Raw genomic sequence first — 14,486 nt, 5'->3', positions numbered from 1 at the left:
ATTCTTCCATTAGTAACCTATGAGATATATCACCTCCTCTAGGAAGGTGTACTTGTTTCAAAACTGTGTATCGAAAATCAGCGGGTTGATGATTTGCTTCCATCCAATGTGCTACTATGGGGGCTTGCAGCTGTTTTCTCCTAATATTAGAGAGATGTTCTCCCATTCGAATTTTAACCTTATGTTTAGTGTGACCTATATATAGTTTATAGCATGGGCAAATAATACTATATATCATCCCTGTTGAATCGCAGGTAGTATTAGATCTAAGAGAAAACTTTTTATTAGTCTGGGGGATCACTACATGGTTCTTCTGCCATATATATTGACAATATATACAATGATCACAAGCCCTATGAGGGGAGTTATTGTTGTAATTTATTATTTGGGGATTATCACTATGTTTAATTATTTCTCCTATGTTTCTACCCCTTCTAAAGGCGAATTTCGGGATCTGTTGAAGAGGGGGGTGTACTTTTAGGATCGCCCAATGTTTACAAATAATCTGACAAATTTGGTGACAACGAGGAGAGAACGGGCGAACATATACTAATGGCTTCATGTGATCTTTCTGTGTAGGTTGCAATAGCCAATCACGGTGGCAAAAAAAGGCCCTTTTCCATGCTTTTTTCAGAATTCTTTGAGGGTAACCCCTTTATCTAAATTTTTCAAAAAGAATGTTGGCCTGAATTTGAAAATCTTGATCATCAGAACATAAACGTCTGATTCTGAGAAACTGTCCCATTGGAATGCCTTCTTTTAATTTAGTAGGATGATGGCTGTTATATTCCAACAAGGTATTATGGTCTGAGGGTTTATTATAAAGAGTTGTTCGTAGATTTTTATGATGTTTAAAGATCAAGATGTCTAGAAAAGCAATCTTCTCTTTCTCAATATTAAAAGTAAATTTAATATTGATATCAAACTGATTAAGCTCATCTATAAAAAGATTTAATTCTTCCTCAGAATTATTCCAAATGAAAAAAACATCATCAATAAATCTTGTCCATATAACTACTTTGTTCATAAATTGAGATTGATAGACAAAAGTTTCTTCGAAGCAAGACATATATAAACATGCAATAGAAGGTGCTATAGTAGCTCCCATAGCTACTCCTTTGATCTGATAATAAAATTGTTCTTCAGATTTGAAGTACCGTATTTTCGCGGATATAACGCGCACCATTGTAAAACGCGCACAGGGGTATAGCGCGCAGAAATCACGATGATATGTACAAAAACTTTTCTATACCGCGCTCAGGCATATAACGCGCATGCTGCCCGACTCTCCTTTCGCCCGCCCTGACTTTCCGTGGGCTGTCCCGACTCTCCGTTCACCCCCCCTGACTTCCGTGCACTGCCCTGACTTTCCGTGCGCTGTCCCGACTCTCCGTTCACCCCCCCTGACTTTCCGTGCACTGTCCTCCCTTGAAGTCCTGTCCCCCCTTGAAGGTCTGTCCCCATCCTGAAAGCCTGATGCCCCCCCCGACGTCCGATACATCCCCCCCCCCGGCAGGACCACTCGCACCCTCACCCCGAAGGACCGCCGACTCCCCAACAATATCGGGCCAGGAGGGAGCCCAAACCCTCCTGGCCACGGCGACCCCCTAACCCCACCCCGCACTACATTACGGGCAGGAGGGATCCCAGGCCCTCCTGCCCTCGACGCAACCCCCCTCCCCCGAACGACCGCCCCCCCCAAGAACCTCCGCCCGTCCCCCAGCCGACCCGCGACCCCCCTGGCCGACCCCCACGACACCCCCACCCGCCTTCCCCGTACCTTTGTGTAGTTGGGCCAGAAGGGAGCCCAAACCCTCCTGGCCACGGCGACCCCCTAACCCCACCCCGCACTACATTACGGGCAGGAGGGATCCCAGGCCCTCCTGCCCTCGACGCAAACCCCCCTCCCCCCCAGCCGACCCGCGACCCCCCTGGCCGACCCCCACGCCCCCCCCATCCCCCTTCCCCGTACCTTTGGAAGTTGGCCGGACAGACGGGAGCCAAACCCGCCTGTCCGGCAGGCAGCCAACGAAGGAATGAGGCCGGATTGGCCCATCCGTCCTAAAGCTCCGCCTACTGGTAGGGCCTAAGGCGCGTGGGCCAATCAGAATAGGCCCTGGAGCCTTAGGTCCCACCTGGGGGCGCGGCCTGAGGCACATGGTCGGGTTTGGCCCATGTGCCTCAGGCCGCGCCCCCAGGTGGGACCTAAGGCTCCAGGGCCTATTCTGATTGGCCCACGCGCCTTAGGCCCCACCAGTAGGCGGAGCTTTAGGACGGATGGGCCAATCCGGCCTCATTCCTTCGTTGGCTGCCTGCCGGACAGGCGGGTTTGGCTCCCGTCTGTCCGGCCAACTTCCAAAGGTACGGGGAAGGGGGGTGGGGGGGTCGTGGGGGTCGGCCAGGGGGGTCGCGGGTCGGCTGGAGGGGAGGGGGGTTTGCGTCGAGGGCAGGAGGGCCTGGGATCCCTCCTGCCCGTAATGTAGTGCGGGGTGGGGTTAGGGGGTCGCCGTGGCCAGGAGGGTTTGGGCTCCCTTCTGGCCCAACTACACAAAGGTACGGGGAAGGCGGGTGGGGGTGTCGTGGGGGTCGGCCAGGGGGGTCGCGGGTCGGCTGGGGGACGGGCGGAGGTTCTTGGGGGGGGGGGCGGTCGTTCGGGGGAGGGGGTTTGCGTCGAGGGCAGGAGGGCCTGGGATCCCTCCTGCCCGTAATGTAGTGCGGGGTGGGGTTAGGGGGTCGCCGTGGCCAGGAGGGTTTGGGCTCCCTCCTGGCCCGATATTGTTGGGGAGTCGGCGGTCCTTCGGGGTGAGGGTGCGAGTGGTCCTGCCGGGGGGGGGATGTATCGGACGTCGGGGAGTCGGCCGGGCAAGAGGGCTTGGGCTCCCTCTTGCTCCGATCGTGGATGCGGGTGCGGGTGGGAGCGCGTGCGAGCGGTCGTTCGGGGTGGGGGTGCGAGCGGTCCTGCTGGGGGGGTGAATCGGGCGTCGGGCGGGGTGGGAACTATGTTTAAAAACTTTTCTATACCGCGCTCAGGCATATAACGCGCGAGGGGTATGCGCGGTACGTAAAATCACGTATAACGCGCGCGTTATATCCGCGAAAATACGGTAGTTAGATTAAATCACCAGCGCACTAAATTTAGTCAAAAGACTCTGTTTTTTATCAGAAAGGTCTGTTAGATGAAGGAAATTTCGTACAAGGTTGATGGCAGCGTCTTGCGGAATATTGGTGTATAGGTAAGTGACATTAGCGGTGATTAAAAAACATTCATCCAAATTGATGCCCTTGAGTTCCTTGATCAACTTCAAAAAATGAGTGGAATCCCTAACATAGGATTTAGCCAAAGATACAAAAGGTTTCAAATAAAAATCCGTATATTGAGAAAGAGGTTCTAAGATAGACTTTTATGCCAGAAACAATCGGACGGCCCAGAGGACTTTTAATGGATTTATGTATTTTAGGTAAAAAATAGATCTGAGGAATTTGAGGTCTAATTTGTCCAAGAAATTTAAATTCCTTCTGTGTGATAATACCTTCATATTTGGCTTCAGATGTAATATCTTGAATCTCATTAAGCAAACTGGATGTAGGATTCTATAGAATGTTTCATCATCTAATAGTCGTAAGGCTTCATTTCTATATTTAGAATAGTCTTGTATCACAATACCACCACCTTTGTCTTCTCTTTGGATAATAATAGAGCTATCATTCTTAAGATTATACAAAATTTGATGTTGAGCATTAGATAGATTACAATAGCTTTTTATCTGAGAAGATTCCAATTCTTCTATTTCCTTAAGGATCACTTTTTTAAAGGCTGCTATCGACACATCAGGTGGACCCGGGGGAATCCATTTGGATTCATGATATAACGCCGCTGGAAAATCTTCTGTAATTTCTTTAGTGGAATTCATGAAAAATACCTTCATTCTAAGACTTCTGAAAAACCGGTACAAATAAGAGCGAGTAAGAAAATTGTCATATTTAACAGTAGGAACATATGATAACCCTTTCTCCAAAACTTCTTCCTCTTGAGGAGTTTGAGTTCTCGCCGATAAATTGTAAATGCCTTTATTTAATTTTTGGTCATTCTTTTTGTTCGTGCTCCTTTGGATGTTAAATCGGACGTTACCGCTGGTATAGCAGTCGGGGTTACTTGCGTTTGAATTCTTAAAAAAGAATCAGGCAAGATAGAATAAGATCCGGGTCCTTATGAATTATTTCTTTACTTTTATTTTTATCTGTGATTGGTCAGTTTGCACTGCAATGGGCGGGTTTACGATCTCCCGTTGTTTTTAGTGGTGGAAAGTATGATACTTGTCATTAGTGACGTGTTAGTCCCAGCGTTCTTAAATTACTTCATTCACTGATAGCGTTTTTCCTTTCTGCTTTTGTTCCCCTCACCGAGTCATATCGAACCCTCTGGCTGTGCTAGTAAGTGGATATTTACTTTATTATTTTTGTTGCTTTGATTAATTTTTATATTTATCTTTATTTATGTTCATAATTTAGATTTTGATTTGATAAGTTTTTTACCAAATAGTTAAGGTCTGGTTTTGATCACACATGTTTTTGATTCTATATGTCTTTTGTTTTTTCAGTGCCCCCTTCCTGATCAGATAAGTAATGACAACAACAATTATTTACATCAGGATATATTAACAATTTATTGTTTACTGGTCTCACGGATGGCAGTAAGAGGGATTTCCAAAGTGCTATGATAGTCCCTCTCTACAAACATTGCTGGCATTTTTTATGACACTGTTTGGTTGGAGCACTTTATAATTTAATTTATAATTAAGTATGTTTACAGCATTTAGTGCACTTTGATATGAGTTTTTTTGTTTTCATTTTTTATTGTTATTGAACAGTTAGACTTGTGGAGATAAAAGATTTTTGTATAAAATTAGTCTCCACATGTGTAGCTCAATTATCACAGTAACGGTCCTCAAGTTATTTAAATTGGCCTCATTAAGGTACTTGTCTGAGGCATCCAAAGGTCAACTAAGTCCCAAATTATGCAGAATAATGTTGCCAAGTTCTTAGATTAATTGTTTCAAGAAAGTATGTAAATACAATAGATTTCTTAGCACAAGACCCACTTTTGGTTGAGTCCCATTCAAGTCTGGAGCTGCAACACTGCATTTACTCAATTGTTTAAATGTACTGCATCTTCTTTTCAATGTTTCTTGCTGTGTAAGAATTTCTCTACCCACTCACATTTTGTAAATTTGTAACCATTTTTATCCTAGGACAAGCAGGCAGCCTATTCTCACATATGGGTAATTTCACTGAAGGAGCCTCGATGCGGAAGCCTTGCTTGTAGAAACTAGAAGTTTCGAATCAGCCGCACCGCACATGCGTGAGTGCCTTCTCGACCAGCATAGGGCGCGTCTCCTCAGTTCTCAGTTTTCCGTGTAGCCGAGAAGTCCGTCTTTGACTCTCTGCGTTTAACTTACTTCGTGCCTTCTCTCAGCGTGGTTTGTGTTATTTTTCTTCACGAATCACTGTATTTATTTTACTTTCTTTTATTTCTAGTTTAAAAAAAATTTTTCTTTCTTCCGTTCAGCTGCCGGGGCAGGCCGCTCAGCCGCAGCCCAGGGGCTTCGACCTTGCAGCGGCTGTTTTTCCTCCTATGTCCCGGCCAACAATAGGCTTTAAGAAGTGTAGCCAGTGTCAGCATGCAATTTCGCTCACGGACCCACACAGTAGGTGCCTCAAGTGCCTTGGGCTAGACCATCATCTGAAGTCGTGTGAGCGCTGTGTTGTTCTTCAACCTCGAGCCCTTAAACGTCGTCTACTTTCAATGGAAAAGCTCTTCGGGATGGATTCAACCTCTTCCTCGACTCCGAAGCCGACCTCGGCCTCACAGACTCTCGATCTCCTGAAGAAGAGAGGGTTGAAGGAGATTGGAAGCAGACTCTTTTGGAGGATTATCTGGAGGGATGGTGAGAAAATGAAGGGAGCAACCTTCTCGTATAATGTTTAGAACCCAGAGGTTGGATGTGATGATTCCCAACGGTGAGAATAAAGTTGAAGACGACCTCCTATTGGTTGAGAGAGAGACAGATGTAATTTTATTGAAACTAAGCTCTTGAGTAACTGGTCAAAAAGACTTGAGTAGGCTTAGCTGGAGCAGACTGAGAAGGTTTCCGAGAATGTTTTTGTTTTTTCTGCTGAGGACGTGAAGCAGTAGATGGTTTAGCTGAATATCATCTTTGATAAGAGGCAGCAGGTTTGAAAGGCCTCGAAGTGGATTGTTTGGTTGTAGGTTTAACCAGTGTCACAAGATTTCTCATGAATGATAAGCTTTTGAGTGGCATTCTCAATGGTATCCCCAAAAAGCTCATCTCCAAGCAGGGAATGTTAGCCAATCGATCTTGAAGATTGACATCCATTTCAACAATCTTGACCCATGCTAGTCTCCGCATAGCCACAGATATAGATGAAGCTCTGGATGATAGTTCATAGTCGTAAGCAGATTTGACTAAATGTTTATGTAATTGAAAAAGGGTAGACAAGTTGTTGAAAACTGTTAGTACGGTGAGAAGGTAGGTATTTCTGGTACATTGGTAATTGCTTAAGCACTGCTTAAGATAACATAAAAAATGGAATGTATAATTATTCACACAACTGGACAACATGAAATGTTGAGACATCTACCAAATTTGTCCATAGTGTGACCCTCCCTCCCTTGTGGAACTGAGGCATAAACCTTGGAGGAAGTCGATTTGAGTAGATTCTACCACTAGGGATTGGTGAGACAGTTGAAGCTTGTCAAATCAAAGAGTGGGAGCAAGTCTATAGAGAGAGTACAGCTTCTTGGAAGAAACTGGTACCGACAACGGAGATTCCCAATTTTTGTGAAGGGTATCCTTCAAAATTGCATGGAGAGCTAGTTTAATGACCTCTTTAGGAGGATGTTTAATGTCCATAGTTTCCATATATTCAGGAGTATATTTGGAGTCCACTGCTAGTTTAAAGAGACATGTCTTTACCTAGCTGTCTTATAAAATGGGTAAAATAAAGTATCTCAGGAGTAGGTGATTCTTTGTCAGGAGTCTGTGGAGATTGCTGCTCAGGAAAATCATAAGCCTCTACTGAGGATGGAGACTCATTAATAGAAGCCTCAGAGTGTATGGTCACAGTGTTTCTTAATTATTTGAGGTTAAAATAGAAGCTTGCTAAAGTGTTTAGTTGATTTTATATTTCTGGAAAATTTTTCATTGCAAGAATCTATTTTCTTGAACAAGTGTTATGCTTGTAAATTGTGAAATTAGCAAAAATAAAAATAAACAAACAAATAAGCAACAGCAATATCAAAATTTAATTTAAGGCGATTGTAAACTTTACAGAATGTGGCACTCAAGCTGTTGGAACACAAGAGTAAATTTAATAGAGTTACTCCCCTTTATCTACAATACCATTGGTTACCGGTAAGTTATAGAATTAGGTTCAAGGTATTACTTTTAACACACAAGGCATTACTGTATATACTTCTGAGCCCTGTTATTTAAAATAATTGACCATCCCTTATACACCTGGTCGGACATTAAAAATCTCTACAAGATAATAGATTAGTTATTCCATTAATTTCTAAAACAAAATGGGAATCGACAGGGCTCGGTTCTTGGGCCCATCTTGTTCAATATTTTTATAAATGACCTGGAAGAGGAAACAACATGCAATATAATCAAGTTTGCAGATGATACAAAACTATGTCGGGCGGTTGGCTCTCAAAGGGACTGCGAGGATCTTCAGAAGGATCTGAACCAGCTGGAAAAGTGGGCGATAAAGTGGCAGATGAATTTTAACATAGACAAATGCAAGGTGATGCATCTGGGAAAGAAAAACAAAGAACATGAATATAGGATATTGGGTGTGACATTAGCCAAATGCAAACAAGAAAGGGATTTGGGGGTACTGATAGACAGAACCCTAAAGCCATCGGCTCAATGCGCGGCGGCAGCGAAGAAAGCAAACAGGATGTTGGGAATGATTAAGAAGGGGATCACGAGTAGATCGGAGGACGTCATAATGCCACTTTACAGAGCAATGGTCAGACCACACTTAGAATACTGTGTCCAACACTGGTCTCCATACCTTAAGAAGGATATAACTCTGCTGGAGAGGGTGCAGAGGCGAGCCACGAAACTAGTCAAAGGTATGGAGAATTTGAGCTACAAAGAACGCCTCAGAAAACTGGGGCTGTTCACCCTCGAAAAGAGAAGACTGTGAGGGGATTTGATAGAGACTTTTAAAATATTAAAAGGATTTGACAAAATAGACCAGGAAGCAGCATTACTGACATTTTCAGATGTGACACGGACAAGAGGGCATAGCCTGAAACTGAATGGCAGCAGGTTCAGGACAAATGTCAGGAAGTTCTGTTTCACACAGCGAGTGTTGGGCGCTTGGAATGCTCTCCCGGAGGAGGTTGTGGCGGAGACTACTGTTCTGGGTTTCAAGCGCAAGTTGGATGCACACCTTCTTGCAAATCATATCGAGAGATACGGGAAATCCGGGTCTCCTACAGGGAGTACCTAACTGAGCCTCCACGTGTACGGATCGCTGGACTTGATGGACCTAGGTCTGATCCAGTGAAGGCGTTTCTTATGTTCTTATGACATGTCATAAAGCATTTTTTCATAGTCAGTGGAATCAACTCCCACATAATATTTGCACTGAATTGAGTTATAAGGTTTTAAAAAAACTATTGAAAACATATTGTATTTCTTTATATAATGAGTTCCTTTTATTTCACACAATTTGTTTTAAGATGTAATATATATTTTTATGTAGTCCGCTGAGAACTTGTGAAAGCTTTAGCGGAATATCACATTAATAAACAAACATCCATCCATCTTGCAATTCACAAGCTCCCTCTCTTTCCTACAAATTGCCTTCTAGACTCATATCTACCTCTTCCATCATATGAGAAACTGGAACTCTCCACGCCCCTGCCTTCTCTTTTACCCAATACATTATGTCAAAGACCAAACTAAACATGCCTTACAGCTACAATTACAGGTGACAGGTCAAAAGTGCGCAACGACAAAGGCGCGCAGACAACCCAGCGCAGACAACTGAGCGCAAGGCGGAAGCACGCCGAAGAAAAACAGTATTTTAAAGGACTCCGATGGGGGGCGTGGGGGGAACCCCCCCACTTTACTTAACAGAGATCGCACCGGCATTGTGGGGGGTTGTAACCCCCCACATTATACTGAAAACTTCACTTTTTCCCTAAAAAAGAGAAAAAAAGTTAAGTTTCCAGTAAATGAGGGGGGTTACAACCCCCCAAACCCCCCACAACGCAGGCGCGATCTCTATTAAGTAAAGTGGGGGGGTTCCCCACCAACACCCCCCTTCGGAGCCCCTTAAAATACTGTTTTTCTTTGGTGTGCTTCCGCCTTGCGCTCAGTTGTCTGCGCTGGGTTGTCGGCGCGCCTTTGTTGTCACGCGGTTTTTTTTTTTTGGTTTTTTTAATTCAAATTTTGAACATTATTACTTACACATAATAATAAAAGAAGAATAATACATATACAAAATTATAGAAATAGTATTACAACCAAAAAAGGTTTATCAGAAAATTCCTCTAGTCCTCATAACTGTGGGATAACAAATACTAAATACCATAACAAAAAGTCTCAAAATAAACATGATCATATAGATCAATCATAAGTGTTAGAAATTTTCAAAACTCCAAATAATTAATTATGTGGTTACAGAAGAACTACTACTAATAGATTCTTGATGTTGCAAAAATTGTTCTAACTGAGTTGAGTCCCAATAAACATAATCATTCTCAAATTTTCAAAACTCCAAATAATTAATTATGTGGTTACAGAAGAACTACTACTAATAGATTCTTGATGTTGCAAAAATTGTTCTAACTGAGTTGAGTCCCAATAAACATAATCATTCTCCTTAAATTTAATCAAGCATTTACATGGAAATTTCAAATAAAATGTGGCTCCTAAAGCCAACATCCTAGATTTCAAAGCCAGAAAGGATTTTCTTCTTAATTGTGTTGCTTGGGCCACATCTGGAAAAATCAGTACATTATCTCCACAGAATTTAGTCTGCTTATTTTGAAAATAAGCTTTCATTATTAAGGATTTATCTATCTCTCTTGTACAAGTTATAAGAAGTGTAGATCTAGTTTGGATTATATCCTGTGAATCTTCTAGGAAACCAGTTAAATCAAAATCAATTTGTTCCAACTGATCTATACCTGATTCTGTGGGAACTTTTTTCCTCTGAGGAATATAATACAAATTTGTTAAAGGAAAATTTTCTACGTCAGTCATCCCCAAAACTTCTTTGAAATATTTCTTAACCAATATTTCTGGAGATAATAAATGAGTTTTGGGGAAATTAACTAGACGTAGATTTTTTGCTCTATGTAAGTTCTCCATTTTCTCAAATTTCATATGAGTGATATGAAAATCCTTAACTGCTGTTGAAGAAACTGCTTGTAATGTAACCACTTGAGACTCAGTTGTTCTAATTGATTTTTCAATAATTTTTAAATTAGAATCAACATTTGCAAACTTTTCAATCACCTCTTGCGAAAATTTTACGTTTTGTGTCGCCACAGATTTTAATAACCCCTCCACACGAGTATTAATTTGCCAAAGATCTTTTAAAGTAACCTCCTGAGGTTCAGTCTGGGGCTCTCTGGCAAACAAAGCCTCATCTTGAAAAGATAAGGCTTTGGGCAACACCCCATAAACTAATGAAGGTGATCCCATCTGCTCAGGGAGTCCATCTGACTGAATACTGGAGCCGGGCTTGGGCTCCAAAACATCAGGATTATTCGGTGGAGTGGGAGGAGTTCTACCTGGGGGGCTAAGAGATGCCCCTGATAGCGAATCCGCTCCCTGGCTGTGACCTAAGGCACTGGATGAAATAAAATGCCGATCTATGGGGCCTAATAATATTGGTGTGGACACCTTGGCTTTACCTTTCCTTTTCCCCATATCAATAAAAATTAATACGTACAGTTCCTCCCGTTCCTCCAGTGTCTCCAAGGGGCTCCCAAGGGGCAGACGTGCCCCTTAGGGCACACCCCTTTAGCCGCGCCCTGCGGCTGCACGCCACAGTTGCGGCGTCTCTTTAACCCCAAGGGCAAGGACCCGCGTGACGTCAGAGCATCTGTCTCCGCGGGTGCCCACTAGGAAAACGACCCCCGACTCTCCAGCTTCAGATGACAAAGAAGCACTGCAGTCCTGGGCAAGGTCAAAGTCCACCAAGATGATAACACTGTAAAAGATCTGCCTCTCCGGTCTCCTGCAGTCGCGGCGTCTCTTTAACCCTGAGGGCAAGGACCCGCGTGACGTCAGAGCGTCTGTCTCCGCGGGTGCCCGCTAGGAAAACGACCCCCGATTCTCAAGCTTCAGATGACAAAGAAGCGCTGCAGTCCTGGGCAAGGTCAAAGTCCACCAAGATGATAACACTGTAAAAGATCTGCCTCTCCGGTCTCCTGCAGTCGCGGCGTCTCTTTAACCCCGAGGGCAAGGACCCGCGTGACGTCAGAGCGTCTGTCTCCGCGGGTGCCCGCTAGGAAAACGACCCCCGACTCTCCAGCTTCAGATGACAAATAAGCGCTGCAGTCCTGGGGAAGGTCAAAGTCCACCAAGATGATAACACTGTAAAAGATCTGCCTCTCCGGTCTCCTGCAGTCGCGGCGTCTCTTTAACCCCGAGGGCAAGGACCCGCGTGATGTCAGAGCGTCTGTCTCCGCGGGTGCCCGCTAGGAAAACGACCCCCGACTCTCCAGCTTCAGATGACAAAGAAGCGCTGCAGTCCTGGGCAAGGTCAAAGTCCACCAAGATGATAACACTGTAAAAGATCTGCCTCTCCCTGTTGTCACGTGTTTTTGTCTATGAACCACAATTACAACATTAAAACCTAATATTTCCCTAGTACAACCAAAAAGTGACACAAGCCTTCATCCTCAAGTCCAACGGCATGTCCAGGTGCATACCAACAAGTGAATGTTCCTCTCTACTCCAGTCTCATCACATTAGAGCTATTGCAGTGACATTAGCATTATTAAGTTTGCCTCACTGGATATCATCTGCAAACACAGAACATCTTCAAACAACTTATATTCATACATTCACTGTACATTATTGTCTGGACCAAGCTTTAGCATAGGAGTGCTTTGATCAAATCATGTTGGCCAATATGTCCATATGAATTTACAACTATCACAATTGATTTTGTGAGCTGTTAAAAGAATAAGGAATTTAATACTGAGCAGTCCTAAGCTTAGAAGTCACCCACTTGTACGCCCGATTCAAACCTGTGTGTCAATGGAAAAAGCAATGTTGCTTACTTGTTTTCGTATACAGTAAGACTAAGAAGGTACACAATCCCTCCTGCCTCTCCAAGAGGTGCATAAATGTTTTGAGCTTTGGAACTAACCATTACTGTACTGCACATGGAATAGATGTGCAGTCTCAGAACCTTACATTACGTTCTGAACTTTGAGAAAGCAGTTGTGTCCTTGCACCATTAGAGGATGTCAACCACTTGTGTACTTTAACAATCCTGCTCTCTACAAAATACTATTACAGGGAACATTTCTTGTTGACAAATAGATCCATCTATCTGGAATGCCCTGTCTGATGATTTGCATAATATCAGTATTTACCTCTCATTTAATAATAATAACAGTTTATATACTACAGGACCATGAAGTTCTATGCGGTTTACAATGATTAGGAAATGTTACAGATTGATTAGTTTCAACAAGAGTTAAAGTTTAGTGGTCGGTTATTGTGGGGAGTGGTTGTGCAGGAAGATCTTGAAAACCTGATTGCTCTTAAACCATTTTAGGGACAAATGGTTTTCTATTATCGTAAAGTATCCTGTGTAAGGTCTCCGTCTTCCATTGTACATAATGGTTGTAAGAAAGTTTTTAAATTATTTTTATTATTTACTTGCATTGGTTTTCTTAGTCTGTCATTTTATTTTGCATAGACATTGTTCATATGTATTTTATTTTGTATTGATGCCATGTATATGTAAACCGCTTTAATACATTTATTGTAAGCAGTATACTAAGTTAATCAATCAACACTTGTCACAGCTGAGCACAGATTTATCATCCCACAGATTTAAAATATTAGCTTGCAGGTCCATGGGCAGTGACCTGTATAGTATAACACTTGCCTCCATGATTTCTTACAAAACTACTCACAGTGCGGACAGTGTAGATAGTGCAGAGCTTTCAGGATCTCCCCCTTCCAGGTTCAATTTATTGCCAGCAGATTTGCCAATTGATGTTCTAAGTTTCCTGACCAGTTTCCTAGGGGTATGCATTATAGATGGATCTTCAATGCAGCAGCTATATACTTCCAATTTCAGTTGAAAATCTGGACTGGCCTCTTTACTAAAGACAGATAAAAAGAGATTAGGTCCTTACCTTGATATTTTTTCCAATAGATAGGGATGGTATGCTGAACCATAGGGTTGTCCATCTATCCTCATGAGAATACTACAGAAAATGTCAATTACAGCTTTTCAACTCTTCTTCCTCCTCCAGTCTCTGCTGCCCCCTTCAATTCATACCAAAGCTGGTGACAGGAGAAGAAGAGGTACAGGGAATTCCCTGAAATTAGGGTTTGATCTGCTCAGATGAATTTAAACAATTGCTGAATAAACAGCAATGTAGTTAAAACATTAGCATGCCTCTGAGAGGAACAATGAATGTAAGATAATACAAGGTAAGCGAGAAGTAAACAGCCCAAACATTTATGGAGCTCAACCATTCCTCCCTTCTAATCCTATATACAAACTCGTCATAAGTCCATAGTCTGACAGTAAAATCTTAGCTATGGAGTAACCATTAAGCACAGTTACTTACCGTAACAGGTGTTATCCAGGGACAGCAGGCAGATATTCTTGACTGATGGGTGACGGCACCGACGGAGCCCCGGTACGGACAATTTTAGAGTGATTGCACTCTAAGAACTTTAGAAAGTTCTAGCTCGGCCGCACCGCGCACGCGCGAGTGCCTTCCCGCCCGACAGAGGTGCGCGGTCCCTCAGTTAGTATAAGCCAGCTAAGAAGCCAACCCGGGGAGGTTGGTGGGACGCAAGAATATCTGCCTGCTGTCCCTGGATAACACCTGTTACGGTAAGTAACTGTGCTTTATCCCAGGACAAGCAGGCAGCATATTCTTGACTGATGGGTGACCTCCAAGCTAATAAAAAGAGGGATGGAGGGAAGGTTGGCCATTATGAAAACAAATTTTGCAAAACAGATTGGCCGAAGTGTCCATCCCGTCTGGAGAATGCATCCAGACAATAATGAGATGTAAAAGTGTGAACTGAGGACCAAGTAGCAGCTTTGCAGATTTCCTCAATAGGAGTGGAACGGAGGAAAGCTACAGATGCTGCCATAGCTCTGACTCTATGGGCCGTGACAGAACCTTCCAGTGTCAGTCCGGTCTGAGCATAACAGAATGAAATGCACGC

The 14,486-nt window shown here is 43.3% G+C and overlaps 1 protein-coding gene across 5 annotated transcripts in view; it reads right to left on the bottom strand.

Moving 5' to 3' along the window:
- The window catches only part of RTKN2 (rhotekin 2), a 175,826-nt gene that overhangs the window by 92,936 nt on the left and 68,404 nt on the right, over window positions 1-14,486 (bottom strand). For 4 of the 5 annotated variants that reach the window (XM_033943543.1, XM_033943544.1, XM_033943547.1 and 1 more), the window contains one exon: window positions 13,208-13,399. The exons of the other annotated variant lie outside the window; for it this stretch is intronic. In XM_033943543.1, coding sequence (XP_033799434.1) covers window positions 13,208-13,399 — 192 coding nt within the window. The remainder of the gene's footprint in view (window positions 1-13,207; window positions 13,400-14,486) is intronic. 5 annotated transcript variants of the gene reach the window in all.

The sequence above is a fragment of the Geotrypetes seraphini genome, chromosome 4, assembly GCF_902459505.1.
Source record: "Geotrypetes seraphini chromosome 4, aGeoSer1.1, whole genome shotgun sequence".
Classification (NCBI taxonomy): Eukaryota; Metazoa; Chordata; class Amphibia; order Gymnophiona; family Dermophiidae; genus Geotrypetes; species Geotrypetes seraphini.
The sequence above is the reverse complement of the archived record's forward strand: the minus strand, read 5'-3'. Positions and strand labels throughout refer to the sequence as shown.